Consider the following 23133-nt stretch of genomic DNA (forward strand, 5'->3'; position numbering starts at 1 on the left):
TGCGCAGAGAGATGCTTGACAGAATACACCATGGCCATCAGGGCATGACAAAATGCTTTGCAAGAGCACAGCAATCCATGTGGTGGCCAGGGTTATCAAGAGACATCAGAGAGCTGGTGGAAAGATGCGAGATATGCTGCCAATACTCTGCTTACCACACAGAGCCACTGATCACAACACCGTTACCAGCTAGACCATGGCAGAGGTTAGCTGCAGACATCTTCCAGTGGGGGAAAGGACACTATCTGGTAGTGATTGATTATTTCTCCAGGTACATTGAAGTAGCAAATCTGCCGACCCTCACAACTGCAACCACAGTGGAGAGACTGAAAGTCATCTTCGCCAGATTTGGCATCCCTGAGGTATTAATGTCGGACAATGGGCCGCAGTTCGCTTCATCTGAGTTCTTAGCATTTGCCCAAGAATATGATTTTGAACATGTCACTAGTAGCCCCAGATACCCGCAGAGCAACGGGGAGGCGGAGAGAGCGGTCAGAACCGTGAAACAGATTCTGAGTAAGAATCAAGATCATCAGAAAGCTCTCTTAGCCTACAGAACCACCCCATTAGCTCATGGAGTCTCCCCTGCAGAACTTCTGATGGGACGAAAATTGAAATCTACAGTGCCAGTCCCACCACAAACTCTCAAGCCGAAGTGGCCAGATCTCCAAGCTTTCAGAAGAAAAGACACAAATCTGAAAGATAATCAAAAGAAAGCGTATGGAGCAAGACACAGAGCAAAAGAGTTGCCGATACTTGAACCAGGCCAGAGGGTATGGATCAGGACGGCAAAGACCACTGGAACAGTCCAAGAACCGGCATCGTCTCCAAGATCATACAACGTGGAGACAGAGCTGGGAACGCTGAGAAGAAACCGGGCTCAGCTGACTGTTCTTCCAGAACCTGGCCAGCCGCAGGAAGACCAGCCCGACTCTAATGTGACTGTGACCAGATACGGGAGAGTCTCCCGCCCACCTGAAAGACTGGACTGGTAACACACACACACACAACATTGTAGCTTAGTAGGCCTGCTGTGAAAAAGGGCAGAATAAACCCCTGCAGCAGAGCCGGAAGGTTTTGGTAGTCTACCATTTCCTTCAAGTTTAGAAAAAGAAAAACACTAATGAATGTTGTACACATGTTTGAAGGAAATGCACTATGCTGAATGTTTGGTTTGTTCTGTGGCCAGGTTATTGAGAGTTAAATGAAGTGTTAACAGTAATATGGTTAATGACTAAAAGGGGGGGATGTAGTAGAATGTCAGGCCACTAGGGTGCGCTTGATCTTTGAGTACTAACTGATGTACGAGGCTGAATAGAGTGAATAAAGTTACGTGTGCTACTGAATTAACAAGTCGTCGTTGCTGTCTGGTATCCAAGAGCTAGTTCAACTCATACCATTGTACAATAGTCACAGAGAGTATCAGAGCCACAGTATTCTCTATAAGTGTCCACATGTTCATTCAGCACATCCTGTTAAGTGACTTGCTGGATAGGTTGTGTTTTCAGTTGGGCTATTCTCTGAAATACAGGAACTTGAGCTAAATGTCAGGGCTTCAAGTTCAGCTTTGCTGAACACACAAAAATAACTTATCTCTCCGACTGTCCCTGTATCTCTACAACACGAATAGGTAAAAAAAAAAAACATCCTCAGTTCCACAGCACTGTTCTGGTATTTGTGCCTGCACTCATTATGATGTCATTCATATCTTCAGGTGTCCATTTACTTTGTCATGAGTGTCACATCAGCAAGTCTTCCACTGTTTTGCTGCCCACCTAGAGGGAAAGTGTTTGACTTAGCAACAGCAAAGCTTCTCAAAATGGTGTGAGCTTTGTTGATTTGATACGCCACGTTGACCAAATTCTGTTTATCGACACGCTCAGTGCAAAGACCTTTCAAGTAAAAACAAATCCAAAAACAGAAGGAACTTTATCTGACCAATCTGTAATCTTTAAAGCCCAGTGCCAGTGTCATATATTTACTGAGGCTTGTTAATATCTTCCTCCCACTATCCTTTCATTTTACTGACTTGTGTGTGCATCAGGCAATTCATTTCTACAAAATGGCTGAAAACTGCCCAGGGCCTGAAATCGCTTGCAACTTTAAATATAAAACAGATTGTAGCTCTCACACAGTGAAGCCAGGTTGACATGTTTGATACTAGTGAAACACAATTAAGAACAGCTTAGAGCTGACCAACATAAGCAAAACGATTCACATTGTCCAGGGAAACTGTGTACTTTACATTATAATTCTTTGGAGGATAAAGTTTTCTCAGCATTTAAGGCCCTTTTGTGTGCAACATTGTGTGCAACATTGTTTCTAACAGTATTAATGCGAGGAGGAAACACCAGAGTCAGACGGGGTGAAAGGAAGAACTAGAAAGGAAAACAATAACATCTTTTGAGGGATAAATGTGCCAGGTGTGAAGGTCATTAGTGAAAGAGTATGCTGTACCTCTGCGACATTCCCTGATGAAACCGCCAAGGGCCAAACTTGAAGAAGTTAAGTGCGCCTAATGATGTATTGCGTGGTATTTACTAAAACTGCCTGGCGAGTGCACGTCTCTAATTTGCGGGCTAATTCTCCGCCTCATAAAAGCATGTCTTAACCAGGAAGCGCATTTCCATTGAGTCTGAAAATATTGATATGGCAGCAGTTATAAGAGCAAGGCAAAGAAAGAAGAAAGAGACAGCGCACAGAAAGATTTTTTTCAACTCGTATAACACTTTTTCAGTTACAGTTTTTCACTATTGTTAAGAAGTATAAAGCGAAAATTCGGCACAATCTGCACAACCTTCAGGTCATGTATCAATCGCTCGCCCCAAGTGGGAAATACTTAAGATTCCCTTATCTACATTAGAGTCCGATTTTCCTTGTGAACACACTGATGTCAATTACACATCACGTTGTTGTCAAAACAGTGTACACAAAGTTCTGTTGTTGCACACAATTTTCAAGTAAAATCTCAAAGCATCAACCTGCAAGCCACAAATAGTAAAATCTCTAAACTTTCAGGTCTTTTGACCAATTTGCAGTGAGGACTGCACCATAAAAGTGTCTTGAGCCTCTGTTTTGTTGGATAAACTATTGAAAACTTTGAAAAGATCGACAACCAGAGAAGGAGAGGGGTAAGAGTGAGAGGAGGAGGAAGAGGAGGACAAGAAGGAGGAGGAGTAGGAGGTTGAAGAGTAGGAGGACAGAGAGAAGGAAGAGGAGGACAAGGAGGAGGAAGAGAATGAGGACAAGGTGAAGAAGGAGGAGGATCAGGAGAAAGAAGAAGAAGAATGGTCATCTCTAATGAGATTTGGGCCGCTGTGGTAGACCATGTTTTCATGGTTTTTCATTAGAACCTTCAGGATGGAGAACAAGTACGAAATCTGTTTGCCTTGCGTACTGTAATACTGCATATCAATATAATATACGTAGTGTGCTCACTGTATTTGTATTTTGCAGGACTGAAAGAGAACCACACTGTGGAGGAAGAAAACACACTTTCAATATTTTTTGAAAGCAAAGTAGCATTTTCCAGGAGATATAAAGGGTTTTGCATTTTCAGTAAGTTGCTTTGGGATTTGTGTTTAGAGTTTTGAGAACGAGGCATGCTTTCAAAAAATGTGTGTAAGCAATTGAGAAAAACTATAAGCATTTTGTATACAATTTTATGTCAAAACAATCTGGTGGAACAGGAGACTGAAATTGTAAATATGGTTGGTGAGAACAACGGTATTGCTGTTTTATGTTTGACTATGAAAAATGTAGGCCTACACTGATACATTTTACAAAAGGAGAAAGGGCTCAATGAGTCATTGTCATTCATATGGTGTGTTTCGATGATTGTGTTTTTAATTTTGCACTTCTGTGTGCTGTAAATGCTTGGTAGTGTGCAGCTAATGCTTAGTTGTGTGTACTAAATGAATGTATGTGTGTGTGTTTTGAAAATATGGCTGTGTGTACCAAATGAAAACACGAGTTCCATTTTGTGAACAGTTAAGAGATTTGATAGCAAAGAGTCATCTTGCAAAGGGAGTGTCAGGTTTAGCATTTTGTGTGTGAGGTTTTCAATTTTCTGTGTGCAGTTTTGAGAAAGACGTTACTGTTTTGAAAAACGGGTTTTAGCAACAGTGGAAAACTGTAAGCAAACCACAAATCATTAGATGGTACAGGTTAACCAGCCACGCAATACTTTATTTATTGGACCAGATCAGAGACGACATCGAACCCTCCACCCAGCGATCACATTCCATTCCATCAGTTGTTAAACTCCTGGCAACATTTGCAAATATTGGCCTCCGGATAATTTCAAACAGTAATAGCATCAGCAGATGGTATATCTCAGCCTTCAATCAGCCAAATATTCACCCAGGTTCTCGACGCATTGCTACGGCGCACTGGTCAATTTACATTACCCCACTACGATAGCTGAAATTAAACTTTCCGAACGTAATTGGAGCCATTGATTGCACCCACATGCAAACAGTCCCACCTTCAATCCACAAACACATTTACCGAAACAGAAAGCACACATATTCAATGAATGTCCAGGTCATATGTGATGCCAACATGACCATTACTAACGTGTCAGCCAAATACCCTGGATCTGTCCATGACAGTTTTATCTTCCGGATATATTGTAGCAAACCCATGTCCCTAACTTATTAATCTCGCCATGTACACATCTATATTGTTACAATAGACAGTTTATGCATTAATGCCACCAAGCATATTCTTTATAATCGTGTTCTTTTAAACATCTCGCTGTAGGTGATGGCGGGCAGAACAACAATATAACGTGTGCACATTATATCAGGTTCAGTGATTGAGCGAAAGTGAACCAATATATCTATCTCCTCTTCGCTGAACCTTAGTTTTTTCTTCCTCGAATCTCCATGGTGGCAGTAAGTTGCAGGCGATTTCTCCCGTCTTTTAACGGTGCGCTAAATAATGATTGCCCAGCGCGGATCTGGTTTGATAAATACCACGGAAAATGCGGGGAAACACAGGGCGTTAATGTGCGCCTGGCAAAGGCGCAAATTAAGCTGCGGTTGCAATGTTAGTAAATCAGGCCCTAAAGGGCGGGGTAAGCACAGAGTGCCCAGCGCGGATCTGGTTTGATAAATACCACGGAAAATGCGCAAAAACACTGTGCGTTAATGTGCGACCGCAGATTAAGCTGCGGTCGCAATGTTAGTAAATCAGGCCCTAAGTCTCTGTTACATACGCCTTATAGTACACCTGCAGCTCACTGGTGGGGTCTATGATGCTATAAAGTCATCTAGAAAGCTCCATATGAATGCACTTATTCAAAGATATCGTCCAGCAGGTTTATTATACCTGACACGATTTGTGTGCACTGCATGCCTTGTGTCCAGGGATGACGCCAATCAAAACCTAAAGGATTTAGGCAGACCTATAGGATTAAGGCAGATCTATAGGATATAGGTGGCATTATTTATTTCTCTTCCTGTAAGTCCTCTGAGATGAATAGAACATGTTCACCACAGGATGCAGTTCCCAGAAGTTCCCAATTCATTGCTGACCTTGGGTATTCTGCATGTTTCACTGTTGTTGTGAGTCCATGAGACATACATGGCACACGGTATCATCTATCAACACCGGATGAGTGGCATGTTTATGGGTGTGTGTAAATACACCATCATCGGAAACTCAGCATCTGTCTCAGACAAGCTGTGGTGATTGTCACCAACTAGAAGAGCACAACATCAGTTAATTCAGACTCCAGAGGTCACAAGTTCAGATTCAGAAACTGACTCTCCAACAAACACTTTTTTCAGCTTTACGTAATTTACCTTATCAGACATCCTGATTTCATTAATAGAAGAAAAACTTGCTTAATCTTGCTCTGACAACGTTCCCACCTCTGAGGAGTGTTTTTTCCAGCAGGACAATGCTCAATGCCTTACAGCCAGGTCAGTGAAGGTGTGGATGAAAGACCACCACATCAGGACCCTGTCATGGCCAGCCCAATTCCGAGACCTGACTCCAATTAATAAACTCTGGAATGTTATCAAGAGGAAGATGGATGGTCACAAGCCATCAAACAAAGCCAAGCTGTTTGAATTTTTGTGGCAGGAGTGGCATAAAGTCACCCAACGGCAATGTGAAAGACTGGTGGAGAGCATGCCAAGACACATGAAAGTTATTCCACCAAATCTTGATTTCTGAACTCTTACTAAGTTAAAACATTAGTATTGTGTTGTGTTGTATTGTATTGTGAATTGAATATGAACTTGTTTTCTTTGCATTATTCGAGATCTTAAAACACTGCGTCTTTTTTTGTTCAGTTTTCATTTTTCTGCAAATAAATGCTCTAAATGACAATATTTGTTTTCGAAAATGGGAAGAAATGTTGTCATTAGCTTATAGAATAAAACAAAACATTTTTATTTTACTCAAATACATATAAAAAAAAAGTAAAACCAGAAAAACTGATAATTTTGAAGTGGTCTCTTAATTTTTTCCGGAGCTGTATGTAATTCTCATTTCTAAAGCAGTTTAGAAAAAAAGACAGTAGAAACAGACAGCCATCTTGATCGTCACTGAAAGAATCTAAATGAGCACGCCAAAGTTGAAGAAGGGACCAAGGACGCAGTCAGGTTTCTGGAGTTTATTCAGGCGTGAAGACCCCCTCTCAGCTGGTGATCAGAGAAAGGCCTACCTTACTGTAGACTATGTTGGTATTTATACATTTCAGTCAGGTAGAATACAATAGGGGAGGGGATGATTACACCCTTAAGGTGAGAGGAAGGGGGAGACAGTGGGGTGAGTGGTTCACCTATGGGGGGAGGGGTGATAACAGGGTACAAAGGGTTATAGCAGGAAGGAGACTCTGGGGGGGGGGGGGGGGTTCACATGCCATTTGTTCAGGTCTCAGTGAGACAGACAGAGTACACAACCAAGATCACGAGTTACAGATACAAAATAAGACTATACTTATTTAATGTCTAACAACAACAGAATAGCAATATTTCCAGTTCCATCAGTAGGGATGAGAACCTTTACGATTTTAACGATTCCGGTTCCTTATCGATTCCTGCTTATCGATTCGATTCCTTACCGATTCTCTTATCGATTCTTATTGGGTAAGGGGTGAAAAAAGAGCACAAACGGGTTTTTTACATTAATGTTCTTTTATATAAATTTCTAGAATGCTGCACACACCATAAACAGAATGTTTACATAAATAACCAAAAACTTTTATTAAAAAACAGACATTCTTGCCACTAAATATAAAACAACAATATTTAAATGCATATGTGGTGAGTGTCAACTCTAAAGCTATACATTGACATTGCAGAGCACTGTTGATTGCTATTTCACTCATCTATACTGTATAGATGAGTGTATGAGTGAAATAGCAAACAACCCCTATACAACCCTTCCTCTGCTACCTACTGATCTTTCTTTTCCAGAGCAGATATACCTCAGGAAATGTCTCATAATTGTTGGAACATTACAATGCATCCAGGTTTAGTTTAAGTTAGTCCAATCTAAACCCCTCCCTCATTGCACTCTTGAGATAAACTAAATCTGGCAACAAAATGGCACTAACAAAATCGTTGAATTGTCTGATCTGACATGAAGCCCTTGTTATTGAGTAAACTGAAGGACTGTATATTTTCTTGTAGGTTGCTTGGTTGTATGGCTAATTGCGAACTATTATGCTTAACGCTTCTAATAGCAATGTAGAACCCACTACAAACACAATAACGTACTGAAACATACTTACTTGTATCATGCACACAATGCCTCACATACGTATTTGAACAAAGATGATTCGCAAACTAGGCACTCAGTATATTTAAAACTTTATTGCTGCCACTGAATTGAAAGAGAAACTTATCCATATCTAGGGAGCTGCACGCGTTGCTAGGCAACGCCATTATTAACGGAGTCTTTTGCGTTTCATCCCTGACTTACCAAGCCAAGGTAAAGTCCTCAAAATGTTTTATCATAACGGTGTTACTCGTGTGTTATCAGCAAACTTTCTAGAACCAACAGAGGGGAGGCAAGCACTGCCTCTGCCTCAAGCCAACGGCTGAAAATAGAAGATTCTACAGCTAAGCTAGCCTACGTTATATGACAATGTCCAACATCGCCCATTCTGTTAAGCAATTAAATGCTACCCAGATAGCAGGGAGAGGTTGGCCCAATGTTGTCATAGACGTTGGCACGACGGCGCATGCCAACGATGGGCCAACGGACTTTTGGCCGTCGGGGACACGTTGGGCCAACGTTGGCAAATAGGAGTGAGAGTCGGGTTTTGGTTGGCTTTTAACCAATTGCCAACGTTGGCTTATAACCAATTGCCAACGTTATCTTAGTTATTGTTAAACCAAAGCTATTTGGGCTTTCTACGATCTTACAGAAGTCCACCCGATGTCTATTCAATGTCATAATTCAATAATTCAAATCAGGATAAGGTGTTACAATGTCCCATAATCCAAGGACGGTCATACTTCTTGCCACCACATTTAATGCATCCAAAAACTTAAACCAACCTATCGTAACGCGACCTATTATCCCGCGGGCCACCAAAAAATCCGCTTAACAAATATGTTTTTATCAATATAAATATGGTTTAATGAATCAAACTTACATATTTCAGAAGTGACAGGTGTGTAGACAATGCACGAAGTCTTGTTTGACTCTCAGCAGGGACATCTCTTACCGTATTTTCCGAATTTGTTTTGTACAGTCGCGAAATGGCAACAAAGTCGATAGCCTAGGCACGGCCCGTAAGGAATTTAAACAGACAGCAGTTACCTACAGGTAAAACTCATTTATTGTAGGCAACACGCAGGCAAAGAAAAAACAAGCGAACACACAAATAAATTAGTCTTGGTAGGCTAGCCCGCTTCAGAGCCGTCATCCATGCTGCTGCTGCTGTCCCTGGACACCGGATCACCAGCCGTAGAGATAGCTCAGCTGCTAACTAAATGACAGGTAGCTAGCCAGCTAACAAAATCACGCTTAGCGTAGACAAAAATGTGTGTCGCTGCAGTTACCTAGTCGATAGTACGTCTTATGTGGTTAATTAACGATACGGTTACCTTTACTGATGAATGTGGATCAAAAGTTTAAATTACTTGTTGAAAATTGAAATGACTCGCTACAGTCAGAAAAAAGTGACGAAGGCAGTTCACAATATCTGCTAACGGTTTTTGATTTTAAAATAAGCTCGTGGCTATTTGTATTGTTACGCAGTGATACAGATTCTGAAAGTGTTTACAGAGACGTGGAATCACAATGTCTGGCCACCAGTAGGCTGTATGCTTATAATATGTTATCTTAATAAAAAAAAACACAGGATTGATTACCAATATGCCCTGCAGAAAAAGGTGGAATGGTTAAAAAAAAAAAAAAAAAAAAACACAATCAAAATGTTGGGCAGCTGACGTTGGGTCAATTGCCCAACCAATTGCATTTTGACATTAATGTTGGGCAGTTGACGTTGGGCCAGTGTTGGCCCAACGTTGGAATTCCAACTCTAACTGTAAAAAACACAGAGGAATTCCGACCTCGGGCCAACGTTGAACCAACGTCAACTGCCCAACCGTTGCATTTTGACGTTATTGGTTGAGCTGCCGACGTTGGTTCAACGTTGGCCCAAGGTTGGAATTCCAACGCCGACGTTGCCAACCATTGCCGACGTTGGGCCAACCTCTCCCTGCTATCTGGGTAAGTTTAGTTATGGTTAACACGACAACGCAAACGTTTGCTGATAACACACGAGTAACACCGTTATGATAAAACATTTTGAGGAGTTTACCTTGGTAAGTTAGGGATGAAGCGCCGTCGTTAGTTAGTCAAAAACATGACAATCTTGTAATTTAATACCATGTTGTTTGCTCAAGTGCTTATTCATAGTAGATGTACCTCCTCGCTTTGACGAAATACATGTTTTACAGACGTTACAAGTGACCATGTTTGCATTTGTTCGAGTGAAATAAAGCCACACTTTAGATCGCTTCTGTCTAGTTGCCATTTCTGCTGCGGTCTGATTTTTTAAAGGAAGAGTTCGCGCATGCGCAAACGGCACAGAGGTCCGTTTACAGACCCGGTTTTGAATTTGGCTAACGATTCCAAAGATTCGGCTCATTAGGAACCGGTTCTAAACAAGAACCGGGTTTCGGTTCCCATCCCTATCCATCAGTCCCCCATATGAGCATTTATATGCTCACATAATAACCACCGTGCAACAGCCAATCAGAGCAGGAGACATCAATATATGTTACAGATACAAATGATACAGAATAACAGTAGAATAGCTATTTTATAGTTCCACCAGTCCCCCATATGAGCATTTCTATGCTCACACAAGAACCACCATGCGACATCCTCAGGCCAGGAAAACATCAATATGCGGTTCCATCATAACCATCCCTGATATTCATGATTGATTTCTTGATAGATGTATTGATTGAATGTCAGTTCAGCATGCTGTGACAGACCTGTAAGAATATAACACTGAAAGGATTAAATCACGTTTTCTTAACGTGGAGGCATATATCGAGAATCCATTCCATACAGTGGTACAGAAATACTAACTACTACTAATTACTATCTATCTATAAATCCAGAAATCTCTGTGTGTCTGTCAGTGACAGGCGTATCTCCCTGACAGTAATTACGTTAGTTATGAGATTTTGCATGTAGCTTACGCATGTCATGAACCTGTGCATCCTTGATTTTGAAGATTTTTGAATTCATAGTTTGCGAGATATTTGTATTTTACCGTTTGCCGTGCATTGAAATGCATTGGATTTAGCGACCCAATGCATTTCAACGGCATTTCAACGGGAGCCAATCCATTGTGACGTAGACCAGCGATTTGGGCGTAAGTGTAGGCTATTCATGAGGAACACACACTTCGACGTCTGGAGTAGGCCTGCTCATCTGTAAGTAAATTTAACCTGTTTACGTTAATTGCTGTGAAATTAGCTAGCCTTTTGACGTGCATCGAACTGATTCATTGTGAAAGTTGCATAGGGACGTATCTATCTCTGTGTGTCAGTCAGTGTGTCCGTCTAGGGCGTATCTCCCTGACGTCAGTTACGTTAGTTATGAGATTTCGCATGTAGCTTACGCATGTCATGAACCTGTGCATCCTTGATTTTGAAGATTTCTGAATTCATAGTTCGCGAGATATTTGTATTTTACCGTTTGCGGTTGGCACTATGGGTAGTGAGGCGCTATGGGCGGACCCGCGCGACGTGAATGATGTCATAGACCAGCGCGACATGAATTATGTCATAGTCTGCTAACACTACAGAATGCATAATTCCTACGGGCACTGCACTAGTTATTTTAATTAAAATTAATATTATTATTCTGAGATAAGCTGTTAAATAAAAGTGTAGAAATGGCTCGTATGCTTACTTTAACTACTGGGTACCAAGATCCGCCCTGTTAGAAAAGAAATCATTCACATTAGACCATCATACAAAACACTTTGGTGATGTGACAGAATCTATGAAAAATAGTCCAGTTTACCAGCGCTGCTTTTTATCCAATAACCAAATGAACTTTAATTAGTCTGTATGTCATGAGCGTCTAAGGCCATCCATTATGCAGTGTCATATGTGAACATATTCTATCCTGTCTGCTGGATGCATGTTGGTTGTTGGTCAGACTACAGACCTCTGGACTTTGTCTTGTAGTAGATGAACCCAGCAGCAGTGACGATTAAACCCAGCACCAGTGCTGTAGCTCCAATAACAATCTTATTCCTCTCAGGCTCAGGCATGGAGGGGTCTGTGAAAACGTCACACATGATGTGTGAGGTCATGCAAAGGCAACACGTATGGTTTGTGTCTGAATATACAGACACTGGTACCAGAAGAGCATATTGGCCCTGTAGAAGCAGTTTAAATTTGAGCAGTCTTACCTGGATAAATCTATGCAAAGCACACATTAACTAAAGGACTAAAAGCAGCTTTATCGTGTGCAATACTAGGGCTAATGCTCACATGTGTCTTAGCTGCAGTGCAGTATATAATTATCTACACCTGATACAGCATGAGACTACAAGTGAGGTCTGCATCAGACAGGAGTCAGTGTTCTCACCCCAGGTGATCTCCAGAGGTTCCCTGAGGCTTTCGTGCTCCACCACACAGGATATCTTTTCTCCAGCTTTGGGGGTGAACTCCAGGTGGGAGTGGATCTGGTAGTACCAGTCTCCATCCGCAAGCTCCTCGCTAAATATCACATTACCAGTCACCTCCTGGCCATCTCTGTGCCAGGTCACGCGGATCATCTTTGGGTAGAAGTCGTATGCGCTGCACACCAGCACAGCAGGATGACCACCAGAGGAGGCCTTCCCCATGGTCAGTCTCACCTCAACTGCGAGACATACAGTAGTCCTTTGCATTATGTATATGCTCACACAGGGAATTAAATAAGTGTTGATCAGGTGTATCATCTATCATTTGGTATTTTATAATTTAGAACTTGCAACAATGAATTTGGATACTACTGAAGTTAGTTTATACACTTTTATATTTACTAATAAAATTGATTCAGTGCATTCACATTGTACATTGAGTAAAAAGTGATGATCACTTTACATTACATTTACTCTGCACAGTTTGAGTAACATAAGGATTAAATATACATATATTATATCAACACAAAGATAGATAAATAGATATTGTAAATGTTTTAGTCAGAATACAAATGTTAACCCTACAAATGTCATGATAAATGACAATTATGCAATTGTGTCCATTAGATGCATCAGACGTCTCTAGATATACACAATGAGAATAAATGTATACATTTACAAATATATATATATATACAGTACGTCAGGGGCGCCTGCAGAAAAAAATGTGAGATACGCACAGAGCCACCAACGCCCCTCAACTTTTTGCGCGCGTAGCAGAAGGTATGCCGTACGGCTGCAGGCGCCACTGCAGTACATGTATTAAAACTGCCATGAACAATACAAATGTTAATAAATATATTGTTCTTTTTAAACACAACAAAAAGAACATTTCCCCTTTAACCCAGTCTGATGAGCATGGTGTGTAAACTGATTTCCCTTCTTAGAGGCTACATTAGACTCTTTACTCACCTTTCTTTGTAAGTTTGTAATTAATTTCATTCAGGGCATTGGGTGTACAAAATATGTCCTTCTGTTTCAGGTGTTTATGATGGTTGTTCCACAGCTCTGCATTATACAATCCATAATCAGTGTATCCCACAAACTTCCCCACAGTGCTGTTGAACCGTATGTATTCAACCTGGTTAAATACATAAGACTCAGTGTACTCCATATCCCTCAGGCTGGAGCTGTAGCGGCACTGACTTAGCGTAAAGTGGTAATATCCATCTGCAGATGAAAACACCATTAGCAGTCTATCTTTCCTGTAATATGATCAGCAATTTAGAGTCATTTTCACATTTAGTCAAATAACACATGAAAAGTGTCTGCTTACACGCCTGAACACTTTTTACACTCATATGACATTTATTACAAACTATATGTCATGTACTGTGCCAGTGTGTCATGGTGAGAGACTTATAGATAGAGAACATTTACAGTGAAAGGCATCAAGCTTGCTTTGAAAATGACTGACTCTTTCTTATGTCTATATGTAGATGGGTACAGAAATAAACTGTATTGAACTTACCCACTCCCAAAAGAGTGGAGAAAATGATCACTCCAGAAATCAAATGTTGTGATGAGGACATTCTGCTGCTGTCTGAAAGAGCTAGAGGAGGACACAGAGTTTTGAGAGTGGCACATGTGGAAATGGACCAATCAGTGTTGAGCATCAGGACTGTCAGGTGTTCCTATGCAGACCTTGATTTTAATTGACAAGAATTCTAATTCAGCAGAACTCCATCAAGCCAGGTGCAACAAAAGGCTCAATCTCTTATTTCATATCATCTTTCTTATTACTGGTTTACTGAGGGTGACCAGATTTGAGTTTGTGAAAAAGAGGACACATAGCCCGGCATGCTATACACTACCCCACCCCCTGCACGGCTGCCAAGTTTTGACATCTTTTTCACAAAAAAAGATGTAAAATGGAGGACAATTATCGTACATCTGGTAACACTGAGAAGGCGGTCGACCAATGACAATTCTCTCTACAGTCAGAGCTCGTGCAAGAAGTTGGAACGTAAGGGAGATACCCTTACTTGAGGGAGATACTTGATTCAGAGCTTTGTCTTGACAAGCAAATTTGTGCTGTTGTCAAAAACTGTTTTTACCAGTTACAAGTAATTGCCAAAATCAAACCTTTCCTGTCTCCTAAGGACCTTGAAAAAAATCATCCATGCCTTAATTACATCACGGCTGGACTATTGTAATGCCTTATACATAGGCCTACCCAAGTCCCTACTAAACCGCCTTCAGATGGCCCAAAATGCAGCTGCAAGATTGCTGACAGGCACTAAACAACATGACCACATCACACCAGTTCTTGCCTCCTTGCATTGGCTTCCTGTTAATTTTAGAGTTCAGTTCAAGGTTTTACTGATTGTTTTTAAAGCTCTTAATGGGCAGGCCCCCAGTTACATTTCTGACCTTATCCATCCACACCGAGCCCCCAGGTCTCTCAGATCATCTGGAAATGCTCTCCTCCATGTGGTAACAGGTAACAGAGCTTTTGCAGTTGCAGCGCCACGGGTGTGGAACCAATTGCCCCTGGACATTAAAAATGCTCAGTCCATCTTTGTTTTTAAGTCTAGGCTCAAAACTCACCTTTTCACTTTATCCTTCCCAGCTTCCTTACCCTCCGTCTGCTGCCCCATCTGTAACTCTGTACATGTCTCTTGTTGTCATTGCCGTCTCTGTTCCTGTTGTCATTGTTTCTGTTGATCTGTCTGTCTACTGTTACTCGTCTCATATTGTAATTACTTGTTTACTTATTTTTACTTTATTTAATTTATATCACTATTTTTTATGTACAGCACTTTGGTCAGTGAAAGCTATGTTTAAATGTGCTTTATAAATACATTTTACTTACTTACTTACTTACTTTCCAAGACTTGAAAGGGCATAATAACTAGTTTGTAAAAGACCCAGAGAAACACAAATATCCGAGGAGGCAAAATCCCTGGAATCCCTGCAGGACATATTTTTTAGGTCTTGAAAAGAGGACATGTCCGGGTAAAAGAGGACGTCTGGTCACCCTAGGTTTACTGTCAAACTTAGGACCAGTATTTTTAGTTTTCCCACAATGCCTCATCAGGCAAACTCCTGACAGACTAAGCTCTGTTTTGGTAACTAGAATATGCATTTCCTGAAGGAAATACCAGTGCATGAAATGTTAAGAAAGGAAGAAGAAAGGAATGAAAAGTGAACAAGAGTGAAAGAAGAAAGGAAAGAAGGGTGAACAAGAGAGACAAGGTTTCCTTGGAATTGACCTATCGCTAAGCCCCACCCCCCCTTAGTTACCGTTGCTAACTCGGAGAAGTTATCAGAGCTGACGACAGTTTACAATGGACTCTAGACAACTTTAGGAGACAAAAGGACCTGATTTTGTGTGTTATCAGCAAACGTTCACCTTGTCATGTTAATCCACTATTAAACCTATGTATACTTGTGCATATCGATTGTTGAATAAAATGGCCGATTTTTTATTCAAACTGACAAAGCTATGCTAGCGTTAACGTTAGCTAGTTTTAACTAAAGATAACTTCCCAGATAGCAGGGAGAGGTTGGCCCAACGTTGGCCCAATGTTGTCACAGACGTTGGCATGACGGCACATGCCAACGATGGGCCAACGGACTTTTGGCCGTCGGGGACATGTTGGGCCAATGTTGGCAAATAGGAGTGAGAGTCGGGTTTTGGTTGGCTTTTAACCAACCAATTGCCAACGTTGGCCTATAACAGATTGCCAACTTTAGCTTATTTTTGTTAAACCAAGCTATTTTTCAATTTCTATGATTTTACAGAAGTCCACCCGATGTCTATTCAATGTCATAATTCAATAATTCAAATCAGGATAAGGTGTTACAATGTCCCATAATCCAAGGACGGTCATACTTCTTGCCACCACATTTAATGCATCCAAAAACTTAAGGCAACCATATCGTAACGCGACCTATTATCCCGCGGGCCACCAAAAAATCCGCTTAACAAATATGGTTTTATCAATATAAATATGGTTTAATGAATCAACCTTACATATTTCAGAAGTGACAGGTGTGTAGACAATGCACAAAGTCTTGTTTGACTCTCAGCAGGAACATCTCTTACCGTATTTTCCGATTTGTTTTGTACAGTCGCGAAATGGCAACAAAGTCGATAGCCTATAGGCACGGCCCGTAAGGAATTTAAACAGACAGCAGTTACCTACAGGTAAAAATCATTTATTGTAGGCAACACGCAAGCAAAGAAAAAAACAAGCGAACACACAAATAAATTAGTCTCGGTAGGCTAGTCCGCATCAGAGCCGTCATCCATGCTGCTGCTGCTGTCGCTGGACACATCACCAGCCGTAGAGATAGCTGCTAACTGAATGACAGGTAGCTAGCCAGCTAACAAAATCACGCTTAGCGTAGACAAGAATGTGAATGCTGCGCCTGCTTGCGTTACCTAGTCTTATGTGGTTAATTAACGATACGGTTCCTACCTTTACTGATGAATGTGGATCAAAAGTTTAATTACTTGTTGAAAATTGAAATGACTCGCTACAGTCAGAAAAAAGTGACGAAGGCAGTTCACAATATCTGCTAACGGTTTTTAATTTTAAAATAAGCTCGTGGCTATTTGTATTGTTACGCAGTGATACAGATCCTGAAAGTGTTTACAGAGACGCGGAATCACAATGTCTGGCCACCAGTAGGCTATATGCTTTTAATACTCATGTTTATCTTAATAAAAAAAACACAAGATTGATTACCAATATGCCCTGCAGAAAAAGGTGGAATGGTTAAAAAAAAAAAAAAAAAAAAAAACACAATCAAAATCAAAATGTTGGGCAGCTGACGTTGAGCCAACATGGACCCAACGTCAGCTGCCCAACCAATTGCATTTTGATTTTAATGTTGGGCAGTTGACGTTGGGTCAGTGTTGGCCCAACGTTGGAATTCCAACTCCGACTGTAAAAAACACAGAGTTGGAATTCTAACCTTGGGCCAATGTTGAACCAACGTCAACTGCCCAACCATTGCATTTTGACGACATTGGTTGAGCTGCTGACGTTGGTTCAACGTTGGCCCAAGGTTGGAATTCCAACTCCGACGTTGCCAACCATTGCCGACGTTGGGCCAACCTCTCCCTGCTATCTGGGTTGCCTTAGCCTAGCATAACATCAGTGGTGAAAGTAAGCAGGTACTGTCAATGACAAAAATGTGAATAATGAGTATGCCTTTTATCATGTAGGCTTAGTTGATTGCTTTAGCAAAGGAAAATTCCAACCTAACAAGTTAGTCCGGGCAAAATAGCGTTTTTTCAGCATAAATCATTTCTATGAAGTGTCCAGAAAACATAACAAAAGTCCTAAGAAATCCTAGTTGAGGAACTATATTTAATTCTCATCAATCTGAGATGTGTGCTAATAATGCATGGTAAAAATACACCTAAAAAATGTCATGTTTTCCTTTACTCCTAGCAAAATGATTCTTTACATTATGAAAGTACCCATGAAAAGAAAACATTTGTTAAGATCCCAGCGATCTAAGACATTTTTATTGCGATCGCTGCTTGTGCTCTGTTTTGCCCTTATTTATCGTTTATTGCTTTACCTGAAATGTTTCACCTGTGTAATTCTGTTCCCCCTGCTATAAAATGTTCTGTCCCTCTTTAGTTCACTGTCGGATTGTAATTCTTTTCAATGCGGATCTATGCCCGAATTCTGTCTTTTCCCGAGTGGTATTGTATATGATTTTCTGTTTTGCGATCTTCTGTGTTTTGCCCTCGGAATTCTTTTTGCCTGTTATCTCTTTTGGACTCTATGATTTTTGCTCTTCTGTGTTTGCCGTTTTTGAATGGTGTTTTGCCCTTTTGGATATTTTGCCTGTTCTGTTTTTGGAAGAAAATAAATCCTGAGTTTATTGCAATCTGGTTTGTGATTGGGTCCTTGCCGTGAGAAAGCCTAACAACATTTTTGTATTACAAGTTTCTTTTGAAATTAATTTGAATATGCACATGAGCTCCACATGTATTGAATATGGCCATAGGCAGAAACACCATTCATATGTATGACAAATACATCGGCCCAATCTTCATCCTATCAGAGATGGCAATATTGCTTTTAGACTGGCCTCTAACCTGAAAACTGTCTAGCTTGGTAGTACCTGCCAGGGGTATGGTGTTTCTGCCTATGCAATCAAGACATATTCAATAAGTGTGAGGCTCATGTGCATATTCAAATTAATTTCAAAAGAAACTTGAAATACAAAGAAAAGTACTTTTGCTATGTAAAGTTTAATTGTGGTAGGAGTAAAGAAAAAACTAAGCCTATTTGGGTGTATTTTGGGAATATTCCATTAGTGTATAGCTCATTTGCATAATACAATAGTTTTGTAATATAAAAAAAAGACTTTTCTTGGGTTCTTTCATTGTGTAAAGTTTTATTTTGATAGGAGTAAAGAAAAAAATACATTTTTGAGGTGTATTATCTCAGATTGATGAGAATTAAACATATTTCCTCAACTAGGTTTTCTTAGGACTTTTAGTTTGTTGTTCTGGACACCTCATAGAAATGATCTATGCTGAAAAAAAATATTTTACAATTAATTCTATTTTTGGCTCCAAAATGGGCTATTTTGCCTGGACTAAGAGTATGGCAGAACGTTAATGAACGTAGAGTTCACTGTGTAGTCTGCCACACAGCTTAATCCACTGGAGACATTTTGCCCGGTCTCGTTTTAGTTTAGGAAATTAGATCAAATATACCCCATTGCCTATCCTCTCATGATACCTCGTATCAGTGTTGTATCACACCCATGCACATTACAACAAACCCCATAAAACAAGCAAAGAATCACGTTCTCTAATGCTACTCTTTGGAGTTGTAAACTCAAAATGTCCGAGTGCAGCTGTTACTAAACTGCCATTGGCGCGTCTGCGTTCGAAGGGCGGGGCTTAGTGATAGGCCAATTGGGGCAGCCGTGGCCTACTGGTTAGGGTTTCAGGCCGGAAACCGAAGGGTGGCCGGTTCGATCCCCGACCAGTAGGAAAAATGTGGGCGGGGGAAGTGGTAGACCACTGCTCTCCCATGCCCACATCCACGGCTGAAGTGCCCTTGAGCAAGGCACCTAACCCCTATCACTGCTCCCCGGGCGCCGCCAATGGCAGCCCACTGCTCCGGGTTAGTGTTACTTCACTTCACTGTGTGTGTGTGTGTCACTTCCCTGGATGGGTTATGTGCAGAGGTTAATTTCAGAGTGTGTGCGTCTACACCACCTCTGCCATAGAGAGGCCTTTCACTTTCAGGTGTCAGTGAACCACAGGTGCAACCCAGTTTAAAGACCCTATTATGATGTCATAATGGCCCAATGTAGGTCAAAGGGAGAAATTGTATTAGATTTTCTTTAATATCTTAAAAAGTATAAAGTTTAGAAAAATAAAAAATAAATAGCATAAGTGGCCTTTACAAGACCTACGTGCCAAAGTTTTAAACAAAGTTTCTAAGTTAAGCGTTTCGAGCTGAATTAAGCACAGAAGTTCGGTACAAAGAATAATAATAAGTATAAGTAACAAAGGAATAACAATACAGGGCATTTCATGGACTGTAATAAGAAACGAAGGAATAACATAACAGGGCATTTCATGCACTGTAATAAGAAGCCTAGGATAACATTACAGGGCATTTCATGCACTGTAATAAGAAGCCTAGGAATAACAATACAGGGCATTTCATGCACAAGAAGCCTAAGGACAACAATACAGGGCATTTCATACACTGCAATAAATGAAGGAAGAACAATACAGGGCATTTTAATGTGATGGAGAGGGAAACATTTGAAAGAAAGAGAGAAAATGGACTGAAGTAGAGAGATGTCCCGTGAGAAAAGGAGTTGGAGAGGGTTAGAAAAAAACAAGTGGATGGAGGTTCTAGAGAGAGAGGGAATGAGTGAAAAGAGGAAAGAAGAAGGAGATGTTAGAATGATCGATGGATAAAGTGGAAGATATAGACATGGCATGGAGGATGTAAAGAAAACAGTTTAGGAATTGATGAACAGAGTTATTGAAAGAAGAAAGGAAAGAAGAGTGAACAGGAGTGGCTATGGATAATGAGATTAAGAAAGAGTGAAGAGGGAAAATATTGAAAGAAGAGGAAATGGAGTGAAGAGGGAACATTTTAAAGGAGAGAAAATTAATTGTGAGGGAGGATAGAGGACTGTAAAGTCAAAGAAGGCTGACCAAAAAATTGAAAAAGGAGTAGAAATTGAAGGACAGAGCAATTGAAAGAAGAGTGAACAGGAGTGGCTATGGATAATAAAGTAAAGACGAGCTGAATGCCTTTTAACCTGTTGTACCAGCAGGGCGTTTTTTCACAATTTCCACCCATTTTGCTCTGTTGTCTCTCTCACATTTAAAACTTGAATATCTCTGGTTCTATACATTGCATAATAACCATTCATTGCTTAAATTAAAGAAGACACTTGGGCCATCAACTGCAATTAGTTAAAGTGTTTATTATGTCATTTTAGTTTACATTTCAGAGCAGTAAAAGTAAGAATTGTCAGGGAAAAACACAACAACCTTTTTTTTTTTTTCCAGTATAGAACTGGGTTTTTAATGTTAGAAGAAACCAAAACCTTTATTTCCTGATTCACCAACATCTTGACAGTGTGTGTAAAAAATTTGAGGAAGATAGACAAAAGTTTACAAGTGCTACCCATCAGTTTCCACATGGTGTCTTTTTAGCCGTCTCCAAGTGTCTCATAACCTCTCCAAAGTCACCAAATACAAAAGTCACTGAATATCCAGCATTCAAACTTTTTTCTTGCCATCTGTACTACAGCAAACCAATTTTTATTAATTTCAATGTAAACATTTGAATTGTACTGTATTTTCTTGTAAAAATATACATAATGGCCTTTGGGCTATCCAAAACCTACCCAAACCTACCCAAATCCACTTAGAAGTAGGCTACATCATCACAAATGTTTTTTGTGGTTTTGTACTTATTTGAAGTGAAGCCTGTCCTGGTGTTTGTTCCAGTGGTCTCAGTCTTTCATAAAATAAAAGCAAAATGAAAAACCTTCAAGCTGGAGGCCTTGATGGTCCTGGCAGGTCAAAGAGCTGAGGGGTGTTGGGAGAGGACAGGTGTGTCTTGTGCAGGGACATCTCTGGGGGGGGGAAATCAATTGGCAAATGTTATACAAGCAACCCAGCGAAAATAAAACAATAGATTACAGAGTAAGCATAACTGTACATCTCCAAAACAACTTTGTAAAATAACAAAACACAATATGCAACTAAACATAAGATATATGCAACATGGTGACTAGATCTTGATATAATGGGGTGGGGTTAGGTGCTAATTGCGTAGTTGTCTGTGAGACAAAAGAGAATATATATCTTGATGTCTTGGTTACAGAGTCTGATAATACATACTAATGAGAATTCTCTAGGGTTGATGGGATGAGATCAGGGAACAAAGGGTGAATACGGGGGTTTTGATAGCAGGAATTAGGCTGGTTTATCGAGGTGCGAATGGGTCAGGTGCGTGTCCGTAAATCAAAGTTAATTTACAATAGTATATTTTGCTCCATCAGCCGTATGAGCATTTCTTACTATGTAAACAACACTATTAGTTCGATTATATTACTACTATTATAACACTATTACTATGTAAACAGCAAACAAATAAGACCAGGAAAACGTGCTATACAAAATAACCTATTCGTGATGACGGTTGCATCCACCCACATAACATAAGTAGCTTAGCCTGCTTGCTAGCATTCCTGCTTTTTAGTCAGATACTACTTGGTAATAATCTCGTGGAAACATAGCGAAATGCATGCTCTTAGTAGTTAATGCAGATATGTACTTACATGTCAAGGACACCGTCAATGCGATATTCCCAATCCAACTCCTCGTGGGATTGCCCCATCTGAGTTATCATCGGCCAATTCAAAGTGTCCTTCGCCGTCATAAAACAGGAACTCTAAAGCATGTTAGGTGGTATATTTCTTCATTTTTGAATGAAGGAAAAGACAATAATGCAATAGAGGATATAAACTAATCTAAACTATAGGACTAGAATATAAATTAGATCTGAACTCGCACGAAACTCTTACTTCAGCTGCCTTGTTGCGTACGCTGTCACTGTGGTGATGACGGACTCAATGACCTGCGTCATTGCGCACAGTCATAAATCTTGATTTGTCGGTTACTCATTATCCAATCAGACCTTTACATTACTCAACGACAGGCAAAAAAGGTACCATTTTAAACCTGAGAATGTGTACTATTGGATAAAAAAAGTGTCAATCAGGTTTTAGTAACTTGATAGGAGGAATAGTCATTTTCGTAAAACCAGCATTCAAACCAAAGTTAGGTTTCAGTGTGTAGTACGAAGGTAAATGTATTAAGAACAAGGAATTGAATGTACTTCGGCGAAAAATAACAACACAGTTTCGTAGAGTACATATATGGCTTTTATTATCAAGGTATGTTTCAGAAAAAAAACATTTGTCTTGGCCGCGAGCAGTTAAGGAAAATTCAAACACGTTGCTAAAAAAGGTGGGGGGAGGTCCGTGTAACGCCCACGTCTCGTGCTGAACGAAGGGGTTTTAAACTCGCTTTGAGAGGGACAGTGACCCCCCTGCAGTGCAGAGGCCTAGCCAGTAATGTGCCTACATTAACTCTAGCGGAGGTGAGGCACTGCTTCAAAAAGATCAACCCACGCAAGGCACCTGGCCCAGATGGTATATGAGGTAGGGCCCTCAGGGGTTGCGCTGACCAGCTAGCAGGGGTCTTCAGCGACAACTTCAACCTCTCCCTCAGCCTGTCTGTACTCCCCACCTGCTTCAAAAGGACCACCATCATCCCTGTGCCCAAGAACACCAAGGGCATCTGCATGAATGACTATCGCCCGGTAGCACTGACCTCTGTCATAATCAAGTGCTTCGAGCAGCTGGTTAAATCATTAATGTGCTCCTTGCTGTCTCCCACCCTTGACCCTATGCAGTTT

General features: G+C 40.6%; 1 protein-coding gene across 1 annotated transcript; it reads right to left on the minus strand.

Moving 5' to 3' along the window:
- Positions 1 to 11656: 11656 nt before the first annotated feature.
- LOC308382203 (H-2 class II histocompatibility antigen, E-S beta chain-like) lies at positions 11657 to 13719 on the minus strand (the record flags this gene model as incomplete). The annotated part of the gene is made up of 4 exons (XM_080859895.1): positions 11657 to 11778; positions 12091 to 12366; positions 13100 to 13357; positions 13635 to 13719. 4 exons carry the CDS (start codon positions 13717 to 13719, stop codon positions 11657 to 11659), a joined length of 741 nt encoding a protein of 246 aa, XP_080716021.1.
- Between the last annotated feature and the right edge of the window lie 9414 nt (positions 13720 to 23133).

The sequence above is a fragment of the Sprattus sprattus genome (assembly GCF_963457725.1).
Source record: "Sprattus sprattus genome assembly, chromosome: 21".
Lineage (NCBI taxonomy): Eukaryota > Metazoa > Chordata > Actinopteri > Clupeiformes > Clupeidae > Sprattus > Sprattus sprattus.